The 27,200-nt window shown below is 57.5% G+C and overlaps 2 protein-coding genes across 3 annotated transcripts in view; one reads left to right on the forward strand and one right to left on the reverse strand.

Annotated features, from left to right (window-relative positions):
- Positions 1-1,604: 1,604 nt before the first annotated feature.
- Positions 1,605-14,054, forward strand: CHGA (chromogranin A). 2 transcript variants are annotated; one of them, XM_004376681.1, is made up of 8 exons: positions 1,605-1,650; positions 2,459-2,505; positions 4,833-4,926; positions 5,732-5,800; positions 8,234-8,332; positions 10,076-10,507; positions 11,214-11,665; positions 13,971-14,054. In XM_004376681.1, the coding sequence occupies exons 1-8, from the start codon at positions 1,605-1,607 to the stop codon at positions 14,052-14,054; spliced, it is 1,323 nt and encodes a 440-aa protein (XP_004376738.1). The 2 variants fall into 2 exon arrangements, with proteins under 2 accessions (XP_004376738.1, XP_012411112.1); XM_012555658.1 differs by lacking the exon at positions 10,076-10,507.
- Positions 14,055-18,585: 4,531 nt separating this feature from the next.
- Positions 18,586-27,200, reverse strand: part of ITPK1 (inositol-tetrakisphosphate 1-kinase) — a 185,330-nt gene continuing 176,715 nt past the window's right edge. The window contains exon 10 of the mRNA XM_004376682.2: positions 18,586-21,015. Coding sequence (XP_004376739.1) covers positions 20,672-21,015 — 344 coding nt within the window. The 3' untranslated portion in view covers positions 18,586-20,671. The remainder of the gene's footprint in view (positions 21,016-27,200) is intronic.

Below are 27,200 nucleotides of genomic sequence, written 5' to 3' on the forward strand. Positions count from 1 at the left end.
CTAAGCATATTGTAAGTGCTTAACAAATGATTGTTGACTGACTGAATGCATGCATGAATGCAGCCATTTCTAAGCTTCTGCCAGGTTCTCATTTTGGGGCAGGAGTGGGCACAGGCATGGGGCTGTCGTTGTTGGGTGCTGCTGAGTCAATTTCGAGTCATAATGACCCTATAGGACAGAGCAGAACTGTCCCATGGAGTTTTCTAGGCTGTAATCTTTATGGGAGCAGATTGCCAGGTCTTTTCTCCTGAAGAGCCACTGGGTGAGTTCTAACCTCCAACCTTTTGGTTAGCAGTCCAGCGTGTAACCATTGTGCCACCAGGCAGGAAGTAGGAAATAACAGCAGCAGATGGGGGACCAGGAAGAAAGAAAGGCTCTGGATGAAGTCAGCAATGCCAAATCGGTGCCCGGATATCAGGTCTACTGTAACACTGGGGTCAGGTGGGGAAGGATTTCAAATATGCTCCCGCACCCCCTCAGAGCAACAACGTGGCCTGAGCATCAGGCAGCCCCAGAGTAAAGGGGAACAAACCCAGAAACAGACCCTCACACAAAACACCCAGGATCTGAGAACACGCAGAAGAGGTGAGAGCTGTCCTCACATACACATGGGTTGCCAGCGGCAAGAAGGTGATCCTTAAGGACTGAACTAGGGCTATGAGTAGAAGTTACAAGGACTCCTATTTTGGCTTGATATTAAGAACTGTCCCCTACTCCTCCCGCTTGCCCAGGAGAGCTGTCCAACAATGGCTTGGGCATCTCGTGAAGCAGTTCGCTGTCACCGTGATGAGCACGCAGAGTCCAGGGTCCACTCATTCATCGGGCTGAACTTGCAACCAGTACATTCAACAGTTACCCATTGCGCTTACTCTGCTAGGCGTGAAGCTCAGCACTGTGTATACAGTGGCGACTAAACAGTATTCAAATAAATAAATACATGTATATACAATTACGATTTGTGAAGGCACAAAACTGGGTTGTCCCAGAAGGAAGCCTCACTTAGACACGGCGTCGGGAGGTCTCTCTTGGCAGAAGATATTTGAGGAGGCCCCTCAATGGCGAGAGGGGCTCCCAGCCTGTGAGATCCGGGGAAGCGCGACGGGGCAGAGGGAACCGCACGAGCGGCGCGCGAGTCCACCTCTCAGTGCACACCGGAGAAACACAGGCCCAACGAGGGGGAATGCCTTGCTCACGGACACTCGGTGGGCCGCCCGCGCCACCTCCAGGAAGCCAGACGCCCACCTCCCACCCCGCCCCAGACACTATGAGGGGCGGGGTCCAGAAGCAGCGGAAAGTAAAGCTGGGGCTGGAGAGGGCGACTACCAGACAACAGGGGGGTGGGGAAACGGGGGCAGAGGGGCGGCCCCGCTGACGTCATTTCCGGGGTCGAGGGTATATAAACGGGGCGCGAGGGCGCTGCTGCTGCAGTGCCCAAGCCCGGTGCAGAGAGTCTGGTGGACCGGCCGACAGACGGACACACGTCGAGACGCTGCGCCCCCGTCCCTGCACCAGCGCCGCCGCAGCCCGCCCCGGCCCCCAGTGCAGCCGTCCCCGCCCGGGAGCCCAGCCCCAGACCGCCAGCTGCTGGCCGCGCCGTGTTCGCCATGCGCTCCGCCGCTGTCCTGGCGCTTCTGCTCTGCGCCGGCCAAGGTGAGCGAGCGCGGGGGGCTTAGGGAGAAGGGACTGGGGCGCCCCTGCCTGCCACTGCCTTCCCTGCCGGGCCTGAGGTGCAGGGCACCGCGCAGCGCCGCGCACCCCTCTATACCTCCCCTAGGCGCGCCGAGCGTTCAGCACCGCGGACAGCGCTTTCGTCTCCCGTCTGGCCAGGGGATGTGGCCTCAGTCCGGGACCGTAGGCCTGACTCCTGGAGCCCGACCCCGACCCCGACCCCGGGGGGCAAGGTCCCCTCGCTCTCCCACCCGCTGTCTGGGCTCAGCGCTTCGCTGCATTAGGCCGGCGCCAGCTCCGCGCCGTCCGTGGCCGGCCAAGGTCATTGGGGGGAGATGGGAGGGCCGCTGCTTTCGCCCCCTCTGCCTTCTCGCCCTCTTCCAGCCTCCCCCTCCCGTCTCCTACCCTCATTTTCTACCTTTTCGTATCAGTCTCTCACAATCCCTCCTCCTCCATCTCTTCCCCGATCTCTGGGTCTCTCCCAGTCGCCCTGCACCGTCTCCCCACCCCAGCTTTGTTTTCATAGCCCTTGCCTTCGGCTCCCACACCCCCTCCAAAGCAGAAGGCTTCCCAAAGGGAAGGGGTAGGGCTTCTCAGTACAGCCTCTGTGGGCCACCCACCCTGGGGACAGCAGTCGGGGAATGGAAACAAAATCAACTTCAGCCCCTCATTCGGGTAGGGGCGGCTTTGAGACGGGGCATGGGGTGCAGGGACCCCCGATGACTGGCCAGGAACGACTGGCTCCCCACCGAGCAGAGGAGTAACCCCAGCTCTCTCTTTCCCTTCCCAGCCATTGCCCTCCCTGTGAACAGCCCGATGAATAAAGGGGACACTGAGGTAAGATGAGGTGCTGAGGATGCCCCAGGATGGGGCATGGGAGGCACCAGTGTGTGTCTTGTAGCCAGTTCTTGGGCAGCTGCAGGAGTGGGGCTGGCATAAAGCCAGGAGCCAACACTGCGGCTGCCGAGCCTGGGGACAGCTTGCAAAAGAAGGTATCAAAGATTGCTAGACTTCCCTCCTATCCTGCTGCGAGGACTTCCCCAGCTTCCTCTGAGCTGAGTGTGTGGCCCAGTGGGGTTTGTGTCTTACCTGCTGGTCTGAACTGCTAGGTCCACTGCGTTCAATACTCGGAATTCACTAGGCCCACCTTGGGGCTGGTGGGGGTCGCTTCTCTGTCCTGTGGTGTCCACAGAGCTGTGAGAAATGCCTTCAAGTACCTTGCCCTGGCCTCCCTCTTTGCTCTTCCCTTTCCCTCAAGGCTTTGCTGCTAGCAACGCCCTCCCATTCCACAGACGCTCAAGCCCTGGCTCCTCCAAAGGGCTACAGTGAGAACATTCTTGATAATGGCTCCTGCACCCTGGGGTCCCAGACAGTTAGGCTGATGGTGGAGGTCACTAGGCAAGGGCCTTCTGAGGCACTAGCAGGGGGTTCTCTGGCCAGGAGGAAACACCTTGCTGGGTATATACTTGGAATTCATTCCTGTCTGAGCTGAGGCACTTTCCCGTCTCTCGTACTCAAGACACCCCCACCTGAGGCTCAGGGAAACCTCCATCCCCCGCCCTTCCGGGAGCTGTTTTCTTCCATTTCATAGAGACCACGGTTAAAACCCAAAGTATCAAAGATATTCCAACTTAACTATATCTTCTACTTTCTAGTTGCAGACAGACCTGAATTTAAAACTCTACCACTCATTCTAGCTATGCAGACTTGGGAAATTTCCTTAACTTCTCTGAGCTTCCACTTTTTCCAGCTGTAGTAATATTTCCCTTGAGGAGACTTGTGAGGAGTAGGAAGTGAAGTGCCTGGCACACTGTAGGTCCTGAGTAAATAGGCACTGTTATTTCTAGAGATTTCCTTCTTGATCTCTCCATCTACCTCGGGATGTACACACAATTCTTCTCGTGGAATCTGCCTTCATGAACCGGTGGTTATCTGATGTTCCCAGTGCAGGGTCTGGGGCTGCAGGACTCAGCTTGCCAGCTCCCTTCAGGGAGACCCTGTGGTCGCTGTATTTTGTCCAGCAGTCTGGGGTCAGGGGCACAGAGCAACTGGTTAAGACCTGAATGTTCCATCTGAGGATGTGACTGAACACACCATACAGCCTGTTTGCCAGTTTGCCATCCTGGATCCTTGGACTGGTTGCCTTGGCACCCCGTAGACAGCCTGCCACCCCCTCACTCCCCGCCAGTGCTGCCTGATGCGTGTCTGACACCTCCCGCTCCTCCGCTGGCTCTAGGCAGCCAAAGCGGGTCTGGAGTTGTGAATCCCTCCCCGAGTGTGTGCAATGCTTCATCCTTCATAGCACGCTGACCCATCTGTGCCTCATCACGCTGGGAGGGCAGTCGGGCGGAGATTCTCATTCCCATTTGACAGATGAGGAAACTGACGCTCAGCAGCTTAAGTCACTTGCCCAAGATCATACAGCTTGGATACCACACTATAGTTGGTACCATTATCAAAGATCACACATTTACTAGGTGACTAACTGTCCACAGCACCTTGTTGGGAACCGCACAAGACTTTCAGAGACATGACTGCTGTTTGCCTAGGGCGGGCACCCAGATGTAGATGATGTGTGCCTCACACCCAGCCAGGGGACTCATTCCATGGGTAAATACGGAGCCAGACTGTGAGGCTGGCACTCACTGCACATGACAGCACTGTGGGTGTTGGGAGCCAGGAACCTAAGTCCTGTTTCCAGACAGGGCAGAGCCAGAGAAGGTCTTTGTTCCCATCTTGCCAGTCCAGAAGGGCTTCCTGGGGGAGCTGGTGTTTGAGCATCTGCAAGACTAAAACAGTTTTGCAAGACATCCCTCTAATACCTAAGGGTTGCTTCCCTATCTTTAGACAAACATTGCTTGGGAAGGAGAAGATACCAGGTCCCCACCCTCCATCCCACCTCCACCATGATCAGCCCTAAAGGCCGCCTGCTGGCCTTGCTATTGGAGTGCCTGGCACCTGGTATGCACCGTCTGAGGATTTGCTGTTATTGCTGCTAGTATTGTCTGGCTAAGGATGCAGAGCTGTGCCCCTGAGGCAGGCATCCGTGGACTCCTGAAGACAAGAGCTGATGTCCTGTTCTCCTTATAAATCTGGCCCAGGGCCTTTGGAGGCTGGGACCAATGTCCAAACCAGTCCCAGCTTACCCTCTACTCTCTTCCCAGGTGATGAAGTGCATCGTTGAGGCCATCTCTGACACGCTTTCCAAGCCCAGCCCCATGCCTGTCAGTCAGGAGTGTTTTGAGACCCTCCGAGGAGGTATGGGCCACAGGTTGGGGGTGAAGGCTGCTGCCTGCTGGGCTGGGAGGCTAGGAGAAGGGTGTGTGGCTTTTGATGGAATTCGGTGATTTAATTCATTAGTCACTGACGAAGTGCCTGCTTTGGCCAGGCACCATTTTAGGGTCTGAGGGGGTCCAGGGAGATAAAGGGGCCACAGCCCCTGGGCTCTTGGAGCTTACAGGCCTGCAGAGGGGACAGATACAATGAACAGAAGTAAGTCGAATTCTGGACAGGATGAAACCAGGGCAGGAACAGCAAGCCCACCAGAATGTGAGCTTCCTGCATACAAGGGTTGTTTATGTGCTATATCCCCAGTGCCTAGAACAGCCTCCAGCACCTGGTGGACACCCTGTAGATAAGCAATGAATAAATGAACATTGTTGGGGGGCACGAGAAGGACAGCATTTTTTTCCAGCCAAGCCTCTGCATAGGTGGAGCCAGTGGCATTTGGGCTGGGCTTTAAAAGAATACTTGGAAATCCATAAGGAAGGCTGCTCCAGGTGGCAGGGACAGCATGAGCGAAGGCACGGAGGTGGGAAAGTGTGTTGGGCTTAAAGACACCACCTCATCCTCACGGGCTGAGGCCTGGGTGTTGGGACAGTGGAAAGCCGACACCTTAGAGGGAAGGTGGTTTCAAAAGTGTTATCTCAAGATCAATCTGGCTGCTGCCACCCTGGTTTTGAGTTTCCAGAAGAAATTTCTTGTGCTCAGCTGAAAATATTGATGGTAATCTCTTTCTGGGCTGTTCTCTGGAAACCACCCCTAACAACTCTCTTCATTGCAGATGAACGGATCCTTTCTATCCTGCGACACCAGAATTTACTGAAGGAGCTCCAGGACCTCGCTCTCCAAGGTATTTTCCAGCCAATGCACACAATTCTGAGGGTGGAGCTTCTGTCTCTTTCTGATCTCAGTTACTTCCTTTCAATTATGAAACAGAAAGGTGGCGGGCCTCCATGCCACTTGATCCAATTTGTTATTGATACAGAGATCAAGGCCCAGAGAGGTGAAGTGACTTGTCCAAGGTCACACAGTGAGTTAGTTAGAGACATGCCAAGACCAGATGCAGCTTTCCTAATATCCTACAGACTCTGTAGTTTCAGCCATATCAATGGGGCACTTTCAAGACTGGACGGCAGAAAGAATCTCCTGCTCCTTGTTGACTGAAAACAAAATTGATCTCTGGGAGAGAGGAGGGGACCCGGTTTCCTTGTGAGCTTCATCTGCTCAAGTGGGAGTTGTGGGAGGCAGGGTCTTGGTTGCCCATATCCAAGCCAGACTTTCTAGTTTCCAACAAACTAGTAAAACCCACTGATGGCTATCAAAAATGGAGGGACTGCGTGAGGTAGTAAGCACCTCGTCACTGAGGATATTCAAGCAGAGCCTGAACAGGATGCTGGAAGGGAGGGTTAGGCTGACATCACTGCACACACTGAGCCACTCTGCTCAGCACCAGACTCATTTCTGGGTGGTATAAGGCACAGAGCCCTGCCCTGGAAGCTGGGAAGCCTGGGTTCTGGCCCTGCATCGGCTCCTGAATGCCTTCCAGTGAAAAGTACCATTTATCTAGGGGCAGAGCCATTGCACCCTGTGCCCCTCCCTGAGAATGAGCCCTCAAGCATGAATCCACATCTGCTTTCAAACCAAATCAGGGCTGGGCTGTGTCTGGGTGGAGTTGGGTCGTGAAGGCTGCTCTGGGCCCGGAGGCCCATTCTCTGAGGCCTTTGGGGCAGCCCATGCCAAGTGTGAGAATGGAGAGACTTGGGAGGAGGTAAGTACCAGTCATCACAGCAGCAGGGACCCCCGGGGCCCTCCCCGAGTTCACATGCTATCCTTTCTCTCACTCACCAGTCAGCCTGGGAGGCCAACGTCCACCTCCTGCACTTGTTGGGAGGATGGAATGGGCGCCCGGCCCACAGTAGGTGCTGGGCGGAGCTGTGGTTTTTATGACTCATATTATTACTGCATCATCATCACCCCTGGTGTTGCTGTTTTTACTAAACATTAAATATTTTATTGTAGTCTAGTTATTTTAAAATTAAACGACTAACTTATTACATTTAAATAATTAAACGTAATGTCAGCAGAGACTCTTACAAGGAATGTGTCCTGAAACATCTTCGGCACACGCACAGCCGTGCGCATCCAGCGTAAACAATGCACAGTACAAACGAGCTGCTGTGGGGCAGTCGACTCTGACTCACGGCAATGCCATGGGGGGCAGAGCAGAACTGTGTTCCACAGGGTTTTCAATGGCTGGGTTTTTTTTTTCAGTAAATTGCCAGGCCTTTCTTCTGAGGTGCCTCTGGGTGGACTCAAACCTCCAACCTTTTGGTTAGCAGCTGTGCATGTTAACCATTTGCCCCACCCAGCGACTCCATATATAATATACATATATATGATTGTTTTCTGTTAAAAGAGCATGTCTGTCCATCCATCTGTCCACCATCTGCTCCCTTTCTGGACTCCCATAATGCCCTCTGCACACCTCCATCTTTGCACTTACCACGCAGCAACGCAGCACTCCCCTGTTCTGTAGAGGAGCGCCCACATCCTGGAGTGTCCCAGCTGTCCGGGGTCACCTCACCCAGGCCCGCCTGGCTCATGGCCATCTGTCAGGCTCCGCTGGCCACCCCGGGGGAAAATCCTCGCCAGCCGCAGAGCTGGCCTGGCCGAGGGGCCATCATCAGGCATGGGACACAGGGGTGGGGACAGCCAGAGGAGGCCACAGCAGCCGCGGGGTGGGTGCAGGCAGAGGGGACTCTGGGTCCTGGCAGCAGGTGCCAATCCTGCGCTTGAATGCAGCTGCAGTGCTTGGCCTTCTCCCCCGGGGCCTGGACTCATGGGGTCCGGGAAGCAGGGGTGGCTGGGGTCAAGAGCCCCCATGAGGGGACAAGCAGTCACCGTGACCTTCTGCTGCAGAGTCCAGAGTCCCTGAAGCTACCAGCCAGGTCCTAAGAGGCCTCCCACTCCCCACTCCTGCCCCTGGGACCCTTGGCTCCATCTGAGCCTTTATTACTCTGTGGGGCAGCAGGGCTTGCCCTTGTGTTCTAGGTGAGAAACAGCCTGGAGAGGTGGCATGGCCACCTGATGGACCCCAGCTGGGAGGGGCAGAGGCAGCCAATGCTTCACCCCTCCCCAGGCTCTGGTCCCTGCAGTCTGGCCCTTGGAACATGATGTGCCCAGTTTACAGATGAAGAAACTAAGGCCCTCACTCTCTTAGATAAATACGCCGGGTCTGGGCTCTGACCAGATGGGATTTTTTTTTTCTCCTTTTCTCATACAGGTGCCAAGGAGAGGTCACATCAGCAGAAGAAACACAACAGTTTTGAGGATGAACTCTCAGAGGTCCTTGAGGACCAGAGTGACAAGACCGAGATGAAGGGTCATGTCGGCCACGTTGGCCACAGGCTGGGCGGGGATGGGGGTGGTGAGAACAGTCATGGTACTCATGATGGACCAAGGGTTCCTAGGAGCCGGGAGCACCTCCTTTAGGCCCTGTAAGGTGGATAGCACCTTCTTCCCTTTATAAACGAGGAAACTGAGGTCCGGAGAGGTTATGTACCTTGCCCAAGATTCCATGGCTGGTGAGCTGCAAAACTGGGGTTTGAGTCAGGGTCTGTCTCACCCCAAAACCTCTGATCGGTCCCATCTGCCCACCACTCTGGGGCAGGAAGTCTCTGACCTGGTAGGCAGGCAGCGCCAGCTCTGGGTCTACCCAGTGGCCACCACAGCAGAGCACTCCTGCCCCCCCATGCCTACCCTCCTAGGATTTCATGGTGCCTAAGAATAACACATGGGGTCACCATGAGTCGGAATTGACTCGACAGCAACAGGTTTGAGTTTTTGGTTTTAGAATAGCCACAGTGCAGGAGATTCCCAGAGGGCTAGGTTTGAAACACTAAATGAACCTGGATCATCTTTTCTGAAACCAAAGAGCTTTTTGGGGTCAAAGAGATCACGGGCTAGGGCACCGTGATGCTGTCATCCAGCCTCCCTGCCTGGAAACGACCATAAGCTGCCCCGCAGGGCCTGTCCTCTCACATGGAAGGGGGTGGGTGAGGCCGGTGTCCAGGAGCCCGGAGCTCAGTGGTCTCCTAACGGCTGTGGCTGAGGGGGAACGCAGGCGGGCATGGCCGAGGTGCCCCCCACTGACCAGCGCTGTTACTGACATGGCTGCTCGGGGGTACACTGTGGCTCTAAGGGCACACGTGTCCGGGTGGACGACGAGGCGTCCATGGGCTGTGGGAGAGGTGCAGCGTAGCTCGCGGATGTACCTGGAAGCTTTAATGGGGAGGCAGCCATGTGTGAACACCCTGCATCTGGCGTTCGGAGGCTGTGGTTTAAGGCTCAGCCCTGCTGCCTGCAGACTGCATGAGTATGACAGGCCACCTTGCCTTTCTGGGGCTCAGTTTGAGTTTCTGTAAAATGGGGCTGGGAGCATCTTTCCCCTGGAGTCGTGGTGACGCTCCAATGGTAGACTGTTCTTGGTAGTGCTTTGTTAAATGGGACTTTCATTAGTTAGAATGCTGTTTCCAGGGCAGCCCCAAGAAAATACTTTAAAAAAAATTGTCATAAAAAATACACATAATACAACATTTGCCAATTCAACAATATTTACACATACGATCCAGTGACACCAATTACATCAATCATGGGCAACCATCACTGGTGTCCGTTAAGAAAATACCTTTTAATGAAGCTCTGCAAATACTGGGGCTCTGAGCACTTTCACAGCATGCTGACGGCAGAGCAGCCCCGCCTGGAAGGGAGATGGGTGCAGAGTGAAGTTGCAGTGATGTGCCCTCCGACACAGAGAGCTGAAGGGACTTACCCAAGATCACTCAGCAATTCAGCAGATGACAGCATTTCCAGTTCAGGGCTCTCTGCTGGAGTCTGCTTTGAACACATTCTGTTTTAAGTGGGAGAATTACAAGAAAGAAACACAATCTAATTGTGCTGAGGTCGAGGCCGGCCTTGGAGGGGGTAACCCTAATTCTGGCATGGGTGTTTTGAGCTGCGCTTGGTGGGAAGTGAAGTTGCAATGACCAAGATCTGAAATTGGCCTCTGGGGAGACGCAGCTGCAGCCCTATCCCAGGGACTGACTTTGCTCTGTTGTTTCTGCAGAGGTGACGGGGGAGGCATCCTCCAAGGATGTGGAGAAAAGAGGGGATTCTGAAGAGGCAGAGGACCGTGATGAAGCCACAGAGGAAATCAGGCCCCAGGCCTCCCCGGTGCCCGGGCAGGGGTCCGAGGTGGAGAACAACCAGGTCCCTGAGGAGGAGGAGGCTGCAAACACCCACCCCACAGCCAGCCTCCCTGGCCAGAAACACCCCGGCCCACAAGCCGAGGAGGACACTGAGAGCCCCCCACAGGGTCTGGTGGACAGAGAGAAGGACCTGGGTGCAGGGCCAGGGCAGCAGGCAAAGAGCGAGGAGGAAAAGGAGGTGGAAGCGGAGGTGGAGGCTGGAGGGAACGCTGTCTCCGAGGAAGAAGGCCCCACTTTGGCTCTGAACCCCCACCTGAGCCTCAGCTACAAGGAGACCCGGAGGGGCGACAGTATGTATCATGGCTAAGCCCTCTAGTGTGTTGGGGAGAGGGGGGCAGGTGGCGGGAGGGACCTCATCCACGATCTCATCTCACCTTCACAACAGCCCTGAAAGGTAGGTATTATCTCCATTTTTCAGGTGGGAAATGGAGGCTCAGAGAGGTTAAGTAATTTGCCCCAAGTCACACAACTAATTTGTAGTAAAAGCTGAGATTCCATCCAACCCAGGTCTATGCGACTCCAAAACCATGCACTTCCCACTACTCCATGCAGCCCCAGATGGCACCCAGGGGGTGAGAGGGGCTCTGTAGGGTGGGTGGGTGGCCTTTGGGAACAAAGGGACAGCCTGGCAGGTGGGAGCAGGCTTCAACCAGGGTTTAGGAGAGACCCTGGCTCCTCATGAGGGCCTTGTCCCCTCTCCCCTTCCTGGTGACCCATGTGGGTCGGGGGCTTTGGGGTGAGGGAGCTAAAGGCAGAGGCAGGCTCCCGCCAGTGCGCCCCCGAACAATGATGCTCTGAGAGACGCTTGCAAAAGTTGGCGGAAGAGGGCCTTTCCTTCCCAGTGGGGTCCGCTGGGGAGAGGCCGGGCTGCCTCTGAGACCCTGGGGTCCGTGACCCCAGTGGTGGCCATGGCAGAGGACTTTGGGGAGTGGCATGGACTGGGGAAGGTGCCAGTCCCTCTCTTACTGTCCTGCTCTTGTCCACCCCCAGCTCCAGGTCAGTCTGAGGCCCTAGCTCTGGAGGGAGCTGGGAAGACTGGGGCTGAGGAGGCTCAGCACCCCCGACCCAAGGGGAAGGGAGAGCCGGAGTCGTCCTCCTCCTCCTCCGAGGAGATGGCGGGGGCCCCCGAAGGCCCCTTCCGGGGTGGGAAGAGCGGGGAGCTGGAGCAGGAGGAGGAGAGCCTCTCCAAGGAGTGGGAGGACACCAAGCGGTGGAGCAAGATGGACCAGCTGGCCAAGGAGCTGACGGCCGAGAAGCGGCTGGCAGGGGAGGACATGGAGGAGGACGACCCTGACCGCGCCATGAAGCTCTCCGTCCGGGCCCGGTCCTATGGCTTCGGGGGTCCTGGGCCGCAGCTGCGCCGAGGCTGGCAGCCGTCCTCCCGGGAGGACAGCGTCGAGGCGGAGCAGAAGAAGGAGGAGGAGGGCAGCGCCAACCGCAGACCAGAGGTTGGTGTGGGGCAGAATCGGCCGTAGGCCAGCCCCGGAGTGCAGCCCAGCTGGGGCAGCTGCACCCGGAACTGCACCTCCGTCCCACTGAGGGGCCACGGGCCCCTTGGAGTTCTGGCACTGGAGAGGTGCTCAGACCGGGGTGGTCTCGGGAGACTCCCCAGAGGTCCTAGGTTCGGGCCGAGCTCAGAAGGGCAGGAGAGAGGGAGCCGCCGGCAGGGAGCCAGAAGTAGGGAGTAGAAGCCAAGGCAGGAGACCCTCGCTCACCATGGGTACCCACAGAGTGGCTGGGAGACCAGATTCCACGTGTAGAAGAGAGAGCTGGAGAGGGGGTAAGTTGAGCCAACTCCCAGAGGCACCAGGGGTGGGCTTTGTCCTGAAGGAACGGGGAAGCTGAGCAGACTAGTGAGCAGGCGATGGGTGTGATGGGTGGAGCCTGGTGCGTGGGGTGGGGGAATCTGACAACAGACGGATCCGACAGGGACCAGTGATCCCAAGAGCTGGGCGGGCATGGGAGGTGTGCTAAGAGACAGCTCCTACCCTGGGAAGGCCTCGCAGTTGGCCGGGCCATGTCCTCTCCTGGCCCTGAGGCAGCCCAGGCATAGCCTTCTCCTGGGTTAGGCCCTGTGTCTTGGCCACGATGACCAAGGGGCCGGGACAGGGCCAGCCTGATGCTCAGGCTTGGAGGGGAGGGGGTGGGCAGGTGCAGACGTGCTCCTGGAAACCTGGATTGTGTCCTAGCTGTGTGACCCGGGGTGGGACACTGCCCTTCTCTGAGCCTCGTGGATTCCACCATTTGTGAAATGGGGGTAATGAGTCCCCCTGCTCACCTCGTGATCATGATTAGGGCACACGGACTTTGGAAACCTGGCCACACTGAGCGCCACGGGCAGCTCAACGGGGTGCAGGGACGCAGCTCCATAGGAGGATGGGGGTGGGAGCTGGGTTCCCTGGTAGGAGGCGACACCGCCCTGGAGCTCGAGGCAGGCTCGGGGGCACCTGTCCAAGCCTTGGTGCCCAGGTAGATCAGGCTCCTACGAGGGGTTGGCACCTGCACAGGCCCTGACTCACGATTCTCCTTCTGCCTGCCTTCTTCCAGCCCCTGGCCCTCTCTTCTGGGGTCTTGTTGTCAGCCTAACAGGAAGGAGGCTCCATCTTGGGAGCTGGCGCCGGGGAGGGCATCCCCAGATATCCCCTGGAGAGTGAGAAGGGGCTACAGGAAACAGCAGCTCAGCTCTCGCCCCCAGCTTTTGGGCCTAGAACAAGGCTGGGTGCCTTTGTGCACCCCCCGCCCCTCAGCAGCTGGACTGAGCTGCCCAGAGACGCCTGCCGGCTCCCCTTCCCCACAGCAGGAGTCCTGGGATGCAGGGTGGAGATGTGGGGGGCCCCAGAGTAGGTGCACAGAGTGGCGGTGGGGGGGTGGGGGTGGTGCTCTTCCACACAGCCCAAGGGTCTTCTTAGAAATGACCACGTCACAGATCTCACGCCTCCAGAGGCTGACCGAGGAGGGTTCGAGGCCCCCGATTTCCACGCAGCCATACTCAGTGTCTGGGCCTCGGGTGCGGCTCTAAGTGCTGCCCTTGGGCAGGGGTGCCCTTGCCAGCCTGGCATCCGGCAGGGGCCTCAGAAGACGAGTCCTCCCAGGCCAAGGCCGGGAGGCAGCCTCCCTGGGCCCCTGTGCCCAGTCGGAGGGTGTGCTTTTGTGGGAGTGAGTCCCAGCTCCGGGGCAGGGGCACTGGAAGCCTTCCGGGGCACAGAGCAGGCCCACAGAGGGGTCCCTACTTCCCTGAACCAGCCTGGCACCAGAGCTCAGGGCCCCCAGGATCGGGACAGAGGATCCTGGCCCAGGGCTGGTGGTAGAAGGGAAGCTCTCACACCACATAGCCTGCGTGATAGTCCCCATAGCTCCCACAGGTAGGCGAGGCCTGCAGAGAAAGATCCGGAAGCCCAGGCCTGGCCTCACCCTGGGAGCGATCATCCACAGCCTGGACTGGGCTTGGGGTAGGGGGGCTCTGAAGGGAGGGCCTGGCTTTCTCTGGGTCCTAAGAGAGAATGGACTCCCACCTGTCCGGGGTCACTTAGGGGGCAGCAGGGCCTGGATGAGAGGCCACCTGGGGCAGTGTGGGGTCCGGGATCCCTGCTTCACCACATCCTCACAGCAGCCCAGCAGGATGAGTCGACTGAGGCTCAGAGAGGCAAAACCACCTGTCTGAAGTCACACAGCTAATCAGCAGCCCAGCCAGTCTGGCCGATGCTGGTGCTCTCCCTGGGCCAGCCCCCACGTAACCCTGATATCCTCTCCTAGGACCAGGAACTGGAGAGCCTGTCGGCCATCGAGGCGGAGCTGGAGAAGGTGGCCCACCAGTTGCAGGCCTTGCGGCAGGGCTGAGACGCCAGCTGGCGGAGTGGCCAGGGCCCCGAGGCACCCTGTGGTCCTGGCTTTGCTGTCCCCTTTGCAGATCTTGGCCAGACAGCCCGGGCGCTACTTCCGCTACGGAGGCCAAGCCTCGGCCACCCCGTTGCCCCACTCTCCTCTTCCTCCCACTCTTGACCCCTGCCCCTCTGCAGCCCCCCCGCCCCGTGATGATTCTCTCTGGACACAGGCAGCTTTCTACAAGTTTCCCTTCTGTCATCAGATCCACCGAACACAACTGCAGTAACGCTGACCTTTTGATGAAAGCTGAGAACTCCTGACTGTAATAGGTTCTGTACAAAATTTATCTAAGAAAAAATAAATCTCTCTGGGCTCTTTCTGGTTTCTTTGAGCTTTTCCTGCTCAAACATAGCAACAATTTTGAGGATGGCACAGGACCGGGCAGTGTTTCGTTCTGTTGTACACAGGGTCGCTATGAGTCAGAACCAAGTCAACGGCAGCTAACAAAGCTGAATCAGCTTTTCCCCCTCCTGCCTCACAGTGGGCTGGGCTGGGCTAGGCTGGATGTGACCAAAAGGACAGGGATGGGTAGGTTCAGTACCCCAAGGGCGACTCTGGGCCACTTCCTAGCTGCAGGATCTCAGGCAAGTGACTCTGTACCTCTGTGCCTCAGTTTCCTCCATCTATAAAATGGGGACGCTGACACCTGTCTTACACGTAGTGTGTGGGGATTAAATAACACATGCGAAGCCCTTGGCCCAGGGCCCCCACTGCTCCTTGCTCTCCCCCAGGGCCCAGCTGAGCTCAGCTGGGCCATGCAGAAGCAGGGCTGGTTTAGGAAACACTTTCTGCTTTCTGGTGTTGGCTGGAAGCCCTGACTGCCCCAGGACAGTGCCTGTCACCAAGGCTGCAGCCACTGGACCAGCTTTGGGCTTCTGGATGAGGTCTCCGAGCTGCAGGCCCCTCTTAGCATGAATCCGCCATGACCTCTGACGTGCTTAGGACTTGGGGTCTGAACTTCTTGTACGCTTAATGGTTCACTAGAGCTCAGCAGATCTCAGTCTGCTTTTTGAGGAGGAGGACAACTGAGGCTCCAAAAGATGATGTGACTCATCAAAGTCACAGGCAGGGGTGAGGTTCACGAGGGTTAGCAATGGGGACTGCACAGCATCAAGCAATCAATGGACCAGGCTAGTGCGCTGTACTGCTGTGACCGTCAGGGCCAATCACTTGTCCTCCATCACACACTTATGAGAGGCACACAGAGATGTGTGTGGGACAGGACTTGGTCAAGAAGCCCACTGCCCAGTGCGGCGAGCTGGACCCTTCAACAGCCAAAGCAGCCCATGGGGACCGATGGTCAATTGACGGAGCACAGGCCCACACTCCAAGCCCAGCCTGTTGCAGCCTGGGCCTCTCTCCTCCCCCACCACCGCCAGCCACTTCCTCCAGCAGGTCAGGAGGTGGCGGTGGCTGAGCTCCAGCTTGGCTCTGCCGGACTGGCTGGCTGCCTTGCCATGCACCTCCCAGGTGGCAGCCTGGGGGCTAAGATACTTGGCCTGCACATCTCAAACAAGGGTAAGCAGGTGCGGGGCGTTCTTGTCTGCAGACCGTGGGATGTACAGGGAGCAGCCCCGGCGGGCGGCCAGAGCGGGCTGCACATCCGACACCTTCCTGCTGGGGACAGGGAAAGAATTGCATAGTGAGCAGGGGCCTGGGAGGTGGCCAGCACCGGTGCCAGGGCCATCACTGCCCCCTTCAGGGATCGGCCACATTGTCCAGAGTGTGGCTGGGATTTGGGAACCAAGTTCCCAAGGGTGCGGCTCAGCGTGGTGAGCCCGAGGAGGAAAGTTTCCGCAATGAGAAGGTGGGTTTTGAAATCAGGCTGGAGTCTGAGTCTCCAGGCCAGCCTTTAACTCGCTCGGGCAAGCATTCCTGGGCATCTTGAGCCTCAGTTCCCTAATCTATAAGACGTGGATAATACTTATCTCCGAGGGGCAGCCAGCACGGCCCAGGAAAACGCTTCCATGACAGCACCAGTCTCCTGGCTGAGGGCTCGTGGCAAGCCTGGGCCTTTTGGGAAGGCTGGGGGCACTGCCCACTGCGGGTGATGCCCTCTCCCCAAAGACAGAGGGACACCCTTAGGGGGCTGGCGGCAGAAGGCGTTTCTTTCTTTACACGTTGCACAGTTTTGCACTCTCCCCCCCCAGTAACAGAAAGAACAAATACAACACTGACTATCCCACTCGATGGTTAGAAATCAAAGTACTGCTACCAGACGAGTTAGCGTGGGACACCCTGTCCCTGAAATCGCCCAGAGATGGCCTGTCACAGTCACGTGGGGCCGACATGCAGCCAAATGAAGACAAGGCTTCTTGGTTTGTACAGAAGCCACTGATTCTATATATAGTATATGTATTCCTATATACCTGTATATATATATCTGTAAATATATATGTACACAAGTACGAACCAGCTGGGGATTCTGGTAGAAGTTGCTCGTGAACTGAGTTAAAGCAAGTTAACGCTTGTCACAAAGCCCAGGTGTGTCACCCTCTGAAGCCGGATCACTTGAGACACATTTGAGGGCAAGCTTCAGGAGAGACCCCGATGCCATACCGAACCCTGGCAGCAGCCACGGCTGTGCTGGTAAGAAAAAGAGGTCAGACAGTGGGAAGCGGAGGTCCCTCCAGGTCACGGAAAACTATGAAGGGAAACACAACATTTCTGGAAAAGGGCCCACTGGGCTGGGTGCGTCCTGCCAGCCAGAACCAGATGAAGAGGGCCCCAAACCCAGCTGCTTTGTGCTGACAGTCACCGGTCAGAGGCCCCCAGCTCTCCTCTGAGCAGGGAGGTGGGGGGTGCGACTCCACGACCATGCTGGTAGCGCTATGCAGAGAAGGGGCAGAAACACAGACCCTTGGGCATGTAGGACAGGCCTGCCTCCCAGGGACTGATGGGAGAGCCCACCTGTCTGGCAGCAGGGCAGAAATGTGAGGCATTAGAACCCAGAAGGCGGCCCAGAACCTCCATCCAGGAAAGATGCATTTCTGTCTCCTTTACAACAGGCACTAGTTAAAGGTCTCTGGTGTCTCCAGCGGCCCTTGGGAAGCTGTCAATGGGAAGGGAGAGGAGCTGTTGAGGGTCCCATTGGGTGAACGATTGGAGTTTCTGGGGGGACAGAAGAGAGGGCAAGTTCAAATCTAGGGACATCAGCGTAGGTATTCAATAGCTCTCTGTGGCCAGTGGCCACTTTGAATGTCTGAGGGTCAATGGCCAGTTTTCCAGGTTGGAAGGACAAAGAACATGCAGTCTCCCTTGATCCTGGAATGGCTGACCAGCAGACAAAGCCATCCAGCTGTTTCCCATTGGCTTGAAAACCTTGTGGCTTCCTACCTGAGTCCTTCAACCTCCTGTAAGGCCCACTCAGCAGTCCCCTGGGTGGAAAAAGAAATTCTTGAGGCTTTTTTCTCCTTCACTGATAGGATTAAAAATAGAGACAGGTCCCCTTAATGCACTCTCCAGAGAACCCCTGGGAGACTCCAGCTGGGTCCGATGCCTGCAAGTGATGCTGAGTGGCTTCTGGCCCAGCCCGAACCACCATGTGGTGCAAACCCACAACACCCTCAGGATGCCAAAGGCAAAGACCTACTGCAGGACAGACTCCCCTTGGTTCTCTTGGTGAGGACATCCAGCATCTGGCATGTACTTGGGGCTTAACGACTGTGGAGTCATGTCATTGTACAATCTAAGCATCCTCAAGCAGACCTTGACCCAAGGCTCCAGGGGTCAAGTTAGGAGACTACAAGTGACTCTGGAAACTACCCAAGACCTCGGCCAGTATGTCCTGCCTCTTGCCCCCGTGGCTCCCTCCACAGACCACCACCAAAGGCAAGTGTCACAGGACCACAGAGCAGCCAGGGGAGCAGCCTGATGGGCTGATCAACTCAGGAATGAGAGCCTCAACTGGCCTCACCCAATGCCGGCCAACTCTGGGGCCATACTCGTGCACCACCACACAACATCCTTTGCTCATACTGGGAGGCCCAGAAGGTTCCAGGGACTCTGGGGAAGAAAAGGCTGCAAGGCCAAGCTTCTTTCAGTGGTCTGTCTGTCCCTTCTGCAAGAACCCCAAGGCCAGGGATGATGAGACCTAACGGGAAACAAATTCTATGGATAGCGGCTTGGGACAAAAATGTCAGCATGCCCCCAGGTGACCTTTTGAGAACAGGGTTCTCTCCTCTTGGTCATGGGGTCCACTCAAGGGGCCGCTGGGGTGCCCATCAGCATCCATTCCCTCTCCCTGATGATGGTCCCTGACACAGAGTTTCTTAAGACCCCTTTAGAGACAGCTGCCAAGTCTGCCGGACAGCATCCACCAGCCCCAGGGAGAGGGCTGGGCAGGCGCCGGGAACGGGCTGTTGGCGCTGATGCCACCTGGAGCTCCAGGCCCCTGTGGAAGGCACAGGTCTTCTAAGGTCAACTCCACCCCCTTCGGTTTCCAGCACCGGAGAAAGCAATTACTGTGCTCTCGCCACCCGCATCGGTGGAAAGTGCCAAGTCACCGGAAAGCAGTTACTTGATATCCAAGCCCTGGGTGCTAACGTGTGTGACAACGGAGATAACACGATGCAGGAACAGCCTGGTGTTGGGCTCACATGGCGCACCCACCTGTTTCCAAGGGAGATGGGGACAGACATGATATTTCAAAAAGGGAAAGCTGTTTGTAAACCTTTCTTTGAAGACTGAATTACACAACAAACTGGAGAGACATTTTGTAAACAAGCGCAAAATGCAGTTTGATTTCAGTAGTTTATTTTGGAGACAAAGCAGTGCAAGAGGCTGGCCACGCTTCCCTGCTCCCAGGGCTCAGGGTGAGGTGACAACGCACAGACACGGAATTGGGTTCAACACTCAAGTCGTGTCACCACGGTTAGTCGGGCAGTTGTGACAGCTCCGCCCCCGACCCCAGCCCGCCTGCCCCAAAGATGAGTGCCCCCCACCCCCAGCCAGGCCTGAAGGTGCCTCCACGAGCCCTGCTCAGTGGCCTCTCAGGCCACCCTCCCGGACCCCACACAGGACAGCCCAAAGGCCTTTGTTCCTCTTTCAAAGTGAACCGACATCTTAGACACAAAACCACATTTGGGGGTCATATGCATCTCACCCCTTGATCCAAATCTCCAGGGCCCACTCAGTTCCACATTCAGCCCTGCTCCCGTGGAGGGGCTGACGGCTGAGCTGGATCCTAGGGGAGTCTAATGGGGGAATGTTTTATCATCTCTGGGGCTGCAGCTCCCTTGCCCCTGGCTGGCTTAGGGTTGGCCTTGCAAAACTGCTGGCAATGAGTACAGGAGGGACGGGGCTGCTGGGGTGAGGCGGGACCGGCAGGTGTGACCTCGGGCCACCGGAGCTGCACGTGGCTGGGTGTGAGCCATGAACTGTGTGGGCAGCTCCTGCTGCTGGGAAAAGCCGGGTCCCCATGCCTGCCCTCATCCTGGTCACCTTCATGGAGAAGCAAGCTGCACCTCGAGGTCTTACAACATGAAGCCAGCTGTTTAGAGTTCCCTTGGTCTCAATCACCCGTTACAGATGAGGAGACAGTGGCTCAAAGACTTGGAATGATTTGCCCAGAGTCACATGGCAGATCCTTGGCAGAGGCGGAATCAACTCAGGGTCCCAGCCAGGCAGCCTCCTTCCTGGGTTCTGGGGAGCGGTGAGTCAGGGTCAGGAGCCCCTAAGCAGGGCCACATGGGAGATGTGATGAGGGGCCTCCACCTGGCCTCAGGTACCTCAGGGAAGCTTGTGGCCAGAACCCTCGGCCACCTGGACCCCAGGGAGCTGGATGTGAAGCACGGCAGCCAACCTGAGGCCTTGGCCTCCTCCCGGGAAGCCTTCTTGTCCACTCCTTTCCTGAGGGGTTCCAGGCAGATGGAGAAGGAGCAGATCATGGCCCAGACACCCCACATGGGACCCCCATGAGAGAACAGCAGCTGCAGCCCTGAGGCTCCTGTGGGTCACGCTCCTTGGGAGGGGTCAGTGTCAGCCCGGTGGTGGGGCTGGAGGCCACACTCCTGACAAAGCTGCGGAGGAGGGTGTCAGGTCTGGGGTGGGGAGGCTTGAAGAGACAAGAAAAGAAGGGGAAACCGTTCACTCCCTCTGTGCTGCCACTGGCAGCCTGACCCCGGGAGGCCTCGCTCAAGGATCCTGAGGCCCAGTCCACAGCAGCCACTGAGATGTACAGACACGGGTGTGCACACTCACACACACACACTCACGTCCACACACACTCGCACACACACCCCCCCACATCCACGTGCACACATGCACTCACGCGCACACATACCTCCCACCTCACACTCAGGCCTAGTGTTGAAAACAGCGTGTGTAAACTCAGTAGAGAGATTTGCAGGGCAGGACTCCGGGGAACGTCCCTTTTCCGCGAGACTGGACCACGTGGCACTCTCTTCCACCTTCCCCTGCCCCTCACTTTGATCATGACATCAGAAAATCAGGTTAAAAATCGAGAAGAAGAATCAGATCATGGGCAATTCCTAGTAGTAGCGTCACCGTTGGAGCCGCGTGCCCGGCAGTGCTCCGCTCTCCGTGCTGCCTGTGGGTCCTGGGCTCCACGGCTACTGGGAGGAGGCCTTGGTGGCCAGGGAGGCCACGCAGTGCTGCTGGAAGCTTGGCGACACGGCAGCAGTGCAGCCGAGTCTCTGGTGCTGCAGCTTGGTGGCGCTGCCGGCGTCGGCCTCCGCCTTCCAGGGTGGGTCCTGTCCCATCATGCCGCCGCAGCAACCCGGGCTGGCGCTGCACGTCCGCTCCCCAGCGTGGCTGCCCACCTGCTCCGCCATGAGCCTGCTGTGCCTCAGTGGGGATGCGTCCCCTGCGTTCCCTGCGTCCGCACTCTGGGCCTGCAGGACGGTGGCGATGTGGTTCAGGAGGTCTGTGAAGAACTCGCTCACGCCCTCATAGCCTGCAGGGTGAGGAGCAACGCAGGGGTCGTTAGCCAGGGCAGCATACAGGCCGGGGGGAGAGCGGCTGCGGGCAGGTGGTGTGATCAGGAGAGGACGAAGAAGGGTCAACAACTGGGCCGGGGAACCCAGCTATGCTGGCTCATCCCATTTACAGAGGAAACCAACGCTCAGCAGACAAGACGGACTGAAGCTGTGAAGCCTGAGCTGATGGGAAAATACCCTGGGACCCTGCCCCTCCCAGGCCCAGCCTCAGTGGCTAACTGAACCACCTACTTGCTCACCCAGCGTGGCAAGATGTCACTATGCAGTGGACGTGGCACGGTTGGAGCTGGCAATGCCGAAGGCCCGCTCCTTGCGTTCTGAACAGCGAATTCTGCCTCGACACCATGGGACCTGGTTGGATGCCTGGCTGAGCTTCAGTTTCCCCACTTGTGAACCAAGAATACCACCTCTCAAGGTGGAGGGCTTTGGTGCACACCACTGGGAGGGGCTGGGACATGGGAGGTGCCTGCTAGACAGGATCCTGGTTTCCTCCTCACCCCCAAAACACCTGCAGGTGAGGCCTCGACCTGCCTGTGACACTCAAGGTCACGGGACATGCTGAGAAACTGCCCGTCACCAACAACAGGTCTGAGACTTGGCTGCACACCTGCCCTGCTGCCCTTAATAAAGCAGGACATGTGTTTCCAGAACTTAAGCAGCCGCAGCGAGCCTGGGGCAGCCGTTTCCCCCACAGAGGCAGTGTCAGCAGATGGGTCCCGGGGAGCTGCTGAGCAGGTTTGGGATCTAGGGCAAAGATTCTGCCGAATCCCAGACAATGGCTCCAAGACAGCCAGAAATCTGACGCGGTGGGGGCCTCCCACCTGCCTGTGCCAATGTGGGGGATGAGAGCCGGGCACACTGTGCATTGCCCGCCCGCCACAGCTGTGACCACTGCACACCCTCCAACAGCATTCACGGGCGTGCGACATGAGCCGGGCAGGACTGAAGGCTGGGAAATGGGTCCCTTTTACAGAAAAGCCTCCCGGAGGAGGCCGAGGGCCAGCCAGTGGGATCTGCTCATATGTCCCCACCTTGTTGTTCGACAAACAGCCGCTGGGGCTGTGATGAGCCCGAGGCGGAGAGGGGACGAACGGGTCACCCCGGCAAAAACGCATAGTGCTTCCGTGTGTCAGCACTGTGCAAACACGCCCCATTTCCTCGGTTCGTCCTCACAGCCACCTCTGTCCCCATTCCACAGATAAGCAAGTGGAGACACAGAGAGTTAAGCAACCTGCCCCAAAGAGAACCAGAGCCATTAACAGGTGATCCACGACTCTGGGCTATGGCTGTGAAGATGTGACGACATCCACAGCTGGTGCTACTTGGTGCTGGCTTCATACTGCTCACCTCACTGCATCCTCACAGCCCTGAGGGTGGGATTATCCACATTTTACAGAGGAGGACACCGAGGCTCAGAGAGGCCCAAAGTCACGAAGCTCATATGTGGTGGAGCTGGGACTTGAGCCAGGCCCTCTGGTGCTGTTGGCCTTGAAACTCCCCGTGGTGCTGGTGCCCCGACCCTAGATATGGAGGCTTCTTTCAACCCTGGGTCCTGCCTAAGTGGCCAGCGCCTGGAGAGTGGGTGGGGCCTGGGCCTGAGATCCCCAGGGCTTGCAGGGCCCCGCCCCTCAGTGGGCACCAATAGGCACAGAGGCTGGGTTTCCAGGGCAGAGATGCAAGCGGGGGAGGAGACTTGAGATTGGCGTCAGGTCAGCCAACTGCTCTGGCAACACCAGAGAATATTATGCTATTCCCTCAGCAACGGCTCTGCTGTCCCCAGTCAAGGCCCCGGGGCCCAGGGCGGGGTGTGTGCGCTCCCTGGGTGGGGTGGAGGCAGATGAGCAGGAAGCCAGGGAAGGCCCTTTAGGTCTAGGTCTGCCCAGCACTGCCGGGGGCCTAACAGGCCGGGCCCTAAGCCCACTCTCCCAGCTCGCTGGGGCCTGGGCTCCTCTGCCTCACCACAACCCAGGAGGTGGGTGCTGATGTTTCCATTGTACAGAAGGGAACACAGATGCTGCCAAGTTGTCAGACTACAAAGGCAGAACCAGATCTGTGAGGCAAGAAGCCTCATGGTCATGAGCGCAGGCACTGGGGCTGACAGTCTGGGCCCCAGTCCTGGCTCCACCACCTAGAAGCAGGTCACCTTGGACAAGTTACTCAACTTCTCCTTTCTCATCAGTAATGAAGGCAGCCACGGCTCCTCCCACGCAGGGTGGAGATGAAGTGCAGTCCGCGAAGCTCTCAGCGCAGGCCTGGTGCACAGCAGGCCAGACACAGGTACAGCTACGACTGATACTTCTTCCCAGAGCCTGCAGGCACCCACGCCCAAGCTCTCCTGCTCTAGGCAGCAGGGCCACCCAGGGCCAAATTCTCTGATTAGGTCCCCACGGTAGTCAACACCAAGGCTGGCAAACCCAGCTGGAGAGAGGCCTGGGAGCAGTGGCAGCCCTTGGGCCTCAGCACTCCTTCCATCACCTGGCAGCTGTCGCCTGGATATAGATCCTCCTTGCTGCCCTGGGCCTGGCCCCCAGCCTCCTGGGCCCTCCCCCAGATGCAGCTCCCTCACCAGTCTCTTGGGGTCAGCCTTGTCACCTCAGTGCCCTGCCCTACCTGGTCGGCCCTTCTCCTGGCTTCCCTGGCATAACCCTTGCCCACCCCGTCTCCGAGTGACAGCTCCTCTGCACCCCCAGGGCGGCCCCCTTGTGCCGTGGCCAGTCCCACACAGCTGTGTGCTCTGGGAGGGGCTGGCTCCATCAGCTCCTGCTCGCTCCGCCAGGCTCCACTGAGAGCTTCCCACTCTCAATGCCCAGCTCTCATCTCCTCCCTCCTCCTACAACTTTTACCCCAGCAATCTCCCGACACCCCCACATGCCCCTGGTTTAGACCCTGGGATTTCTGATGTGACCGCTCCCTCCCACATGCCCTCGATTCTCATCACACTTGCTTGTCAAAACCCTACTGTGGCTGAACCCATCTCTCCACGTAAGCCATGCCCGCATCCTGAGCGGCAGGCTGACCTTGTGCTCCTGGACACAAACCTCAGGGGCTGACTATGCCTAGTGGCCCCGCAGAGGCCCAGCACCCCCATTTCACTCATGGTAAAATCCAAAGTGCTGCCCTTGCCAGTGGCCCTAGCTCCCCTCTGGCCCTTTTTGTGCCACTCCCCGTACCGCTGCAGCCCGAGTCCTGCACCTTCCTTGACCTCTGCTAGGTGGCTCCTTCCCTTCTGAGGGCTGGGCCTCACAGAGGGGCCCCCTTTGCTCTTTGTCCCCCACCCCCTAACCAGGGCACGTACTCTGGGAGCAGGGCCTTGGCAGCCGCACTCCCGGCTGCACCCAGCAGCCAAAACAGTTCGGTCTTGCAGTAGGTCCTCTATAAATGCCAAAAGAATGAATAAAGGAGCCGGCGGCCTGCTCTGAGCCTCGGTTTCCTTGGCTGTGAACAGAGGACTTCTTGGAAGCGTGGTGGGGAAGCTTGCACTCAGCACCCAGCCCAGTGCCTGGTGTCCGTGGGCTGTGTGACCCGGCACTTATGCTTGGCACCCCGTGTGAAGGCTGAGCTGTCACCCGGCAAACTCGTCTGAGTGAGTCCCATGGGCAAAGCCCTGCCTCTCCCACGACAGTCCAACCTCAATGAGGGTGGAGTCACTCCCCAAATGTTCCCACACCCACTGAGCACTTAGCCAAGCAGTTTTACCTCCACAACAGGCACCAGACGAGCCAGAATCAAGGAAAGAATGAAGACATGTACTCACACACATACCCCCACACATATTCACACACCCGCTGGAGGGCTGGGGTGGGCTGTTTCGGGGCCACGTGAAATCAAAGCTGGACCTGCCTCTCGGCTGCTGTCTGACTGACTATGGGCAGCTCGCTCAGCCTCAGTGTCCTCATCTGTAAAATGGGGACAACCTTTGGGCCCACCTCTGGGGCTGGGACGATGCAGTGAGGGAGCAGTGAGAAGCCGGTACCCAGTGAGTATCAGCTGCGGATGTCATCACATTTTCACCACCTCGGCTAACAGTTCACGTGTGCTGGAGGCGGGGAGGAAGGCATGAGGGGAAGCCTGCCTTGAGGCCGAGAAGAAAGAACAACAGAAAAAAGCGCCTGGCAAAGGGCTCCTCTGAGGCTGGGCCACCCTGGACAAGCCACTCAACCTCTCTGAGTCTGTTTCCTCGTCTGCAAAATGAGGATAATACCACACCATGGAAGCCTACCCTGACTCCCAATCATGCAAAGTTGCCATAGAAACCAAACGACAGTAACCCCCTCAATAGTGCTATGTGCTCAGAAGGCCTGGACGTAGGGGCACAGGTCCTGAGGGGACGAGAGACGGGGCGATGCCACAGCGGTGACGTGTCCAGACCCTCCTGTCCCCGAGCCACGTGTGTCTTTGTTCCTAGAGAAAAAGTTTTCCAGGGAGCAGGGGTCAAAGTGAGCAGCTCCGCGCTGGGAAGCAAACGCCTGTGGAGCTGAAGTAGCAAGAGGAGGTGCAAAGCAGAGCTTCTCACCTGCAAACCCTGCGGCTATGGCACTGTTACATTCACGTCTCAAAAGGGCCAGAAACGGAAACAGAGCTATTAAAAAGCTATCTGTTAGATGCTCAGTACTGATGAAAAAACAAAACCAAAAAACAGGTGTTGGTCACTGGCAAGAGAGACACTCGGTCACAGACGTGAACAGTCACAGAGCTCCAGTCAGGGAAGTGCCATCTGGTCGGGCAGACACTCCGGGCACCCCAAGGTGAGGGGAAGACTGTGCTGTCTGAGGTCTAGGGCAGCTAGGGCAGGGGGCGTTGAGGCCTGGCTGAGGTGGGCTTGAGGAGCCTGGGCCTGTCACCTGCTGGGAGGCTGACCTGTGCTCTGGCTGAGGACACCCCCAGGGGGCCTGGGCTCCCAGATCGCGGGGAACCGCGCACCGACGGGGCTGATGCACCTCTGAGCTGTGTTTACTGTTGATTTTTGCCTGAGTCAGACTTTCCAGAGATGCAGAGCTTGTTTCCCAGATGTACCTGTGTCCCTCGAGCTAGTAGGAAGGGGAATATGAGCAAGAAGTAACATCCAGGACCTCCCAGGGCAAGTGTCTAATTCTCCAAGGAACGCGGACGTGTGCATGAGACTCCTCTGAGTCTGTGTGAGGTGTGTGTGAGTACATGTCTATGGGGAGTTTGCGTGTGTAAGGAGGCGTGTGTGGTGTGTGTGAGGTTTGCGTGTGTGTGTGGTACAGGTGTGTGTGTAGTATATGTGTATCCATGTGTGGCCTGTGTGTATACACAGCCTCTATCTGGCTCTCTGTGCGTATTATTCAACGTACCACACACATACTGAGCACCTACTGTGTGCCAGGTATTCCCCCAGGTAATGGACATAAACCATGGGCAAGAGACAAACGTCTGCCCTGGGTTGCTTACAATCTAATCAGGGAATATTAAAAAAGCAACAACAATAAACAAGTCAATATACCCACCAGGACGCTGTGTACATGTGTTCCCTGTACCCAGGGGTCATGTCTGTGTGCGCGCGTGGGTGTGCAGCCCCCCCCGTCACTCCCCGGGGTGCTCTCATGGAGCCCTCATGAAGCTGAGATCTGGGGGGACAGAGCATGATCCCCCGTCACTCCCTGGTGTGCTCTCATGGAGCTGAGATCTGGGGGGACAGAGCGTGACTCCCCCATCACTCCCCAGTGTGATCTCACGAAGCTGAGATCTGGGGGGACAGAGCGTGACCCCCCAACACTCCCCGGTGTGGTCTCATGGAGCTGAGATCTGGGGGGACAGAGCGTGACCCCCGTCACTCCGCAGTGTGCTCTCACGGAGCTGAGATCTGGGGTGCCAGAGTATGACCTCCTGTCACTCGCTGGTGTGCTCTCATGGAGCTGAGATGTGGGGGACACAGTGTGACTCCCATCATTCCCTGGTGTGCTGTCACGGAGTCCTCACGAAGCTGAGATCTGGGGGTACACAGCGTGACCCCCCCAACACTCACTCGTGTGCTCTCATGGAGCTGAGATCTGGGGGGACAGAGTCTGGCTTTGTGCCAGCAGGTTGAGGCACCCGGCGTGGTTCCTGACAGGAAGAGAGTGGGGAAGAGACACCACACATAGGGACCCGGCCTGGCTCTCAGCTCCCAGGCTCAGGAAAC

This window comes from Trichechus manatus, unplaced genomic scaffold (assembly GCF_000243295.1).
Source record: "Trichechus manatus latirostris isolate Lorelei unplaced genomic scaffold, TriManLat1.0 scaffold00045, whole genome shotgun sequence".
In the NCBI taxonomy this organism is placed as follows: domain Eukaryota; kingdom Metazoa; phylum Chordata; class Mammalia; order Sirenia; family Trichechidae; genus Trichechus; species Trichechus manatus.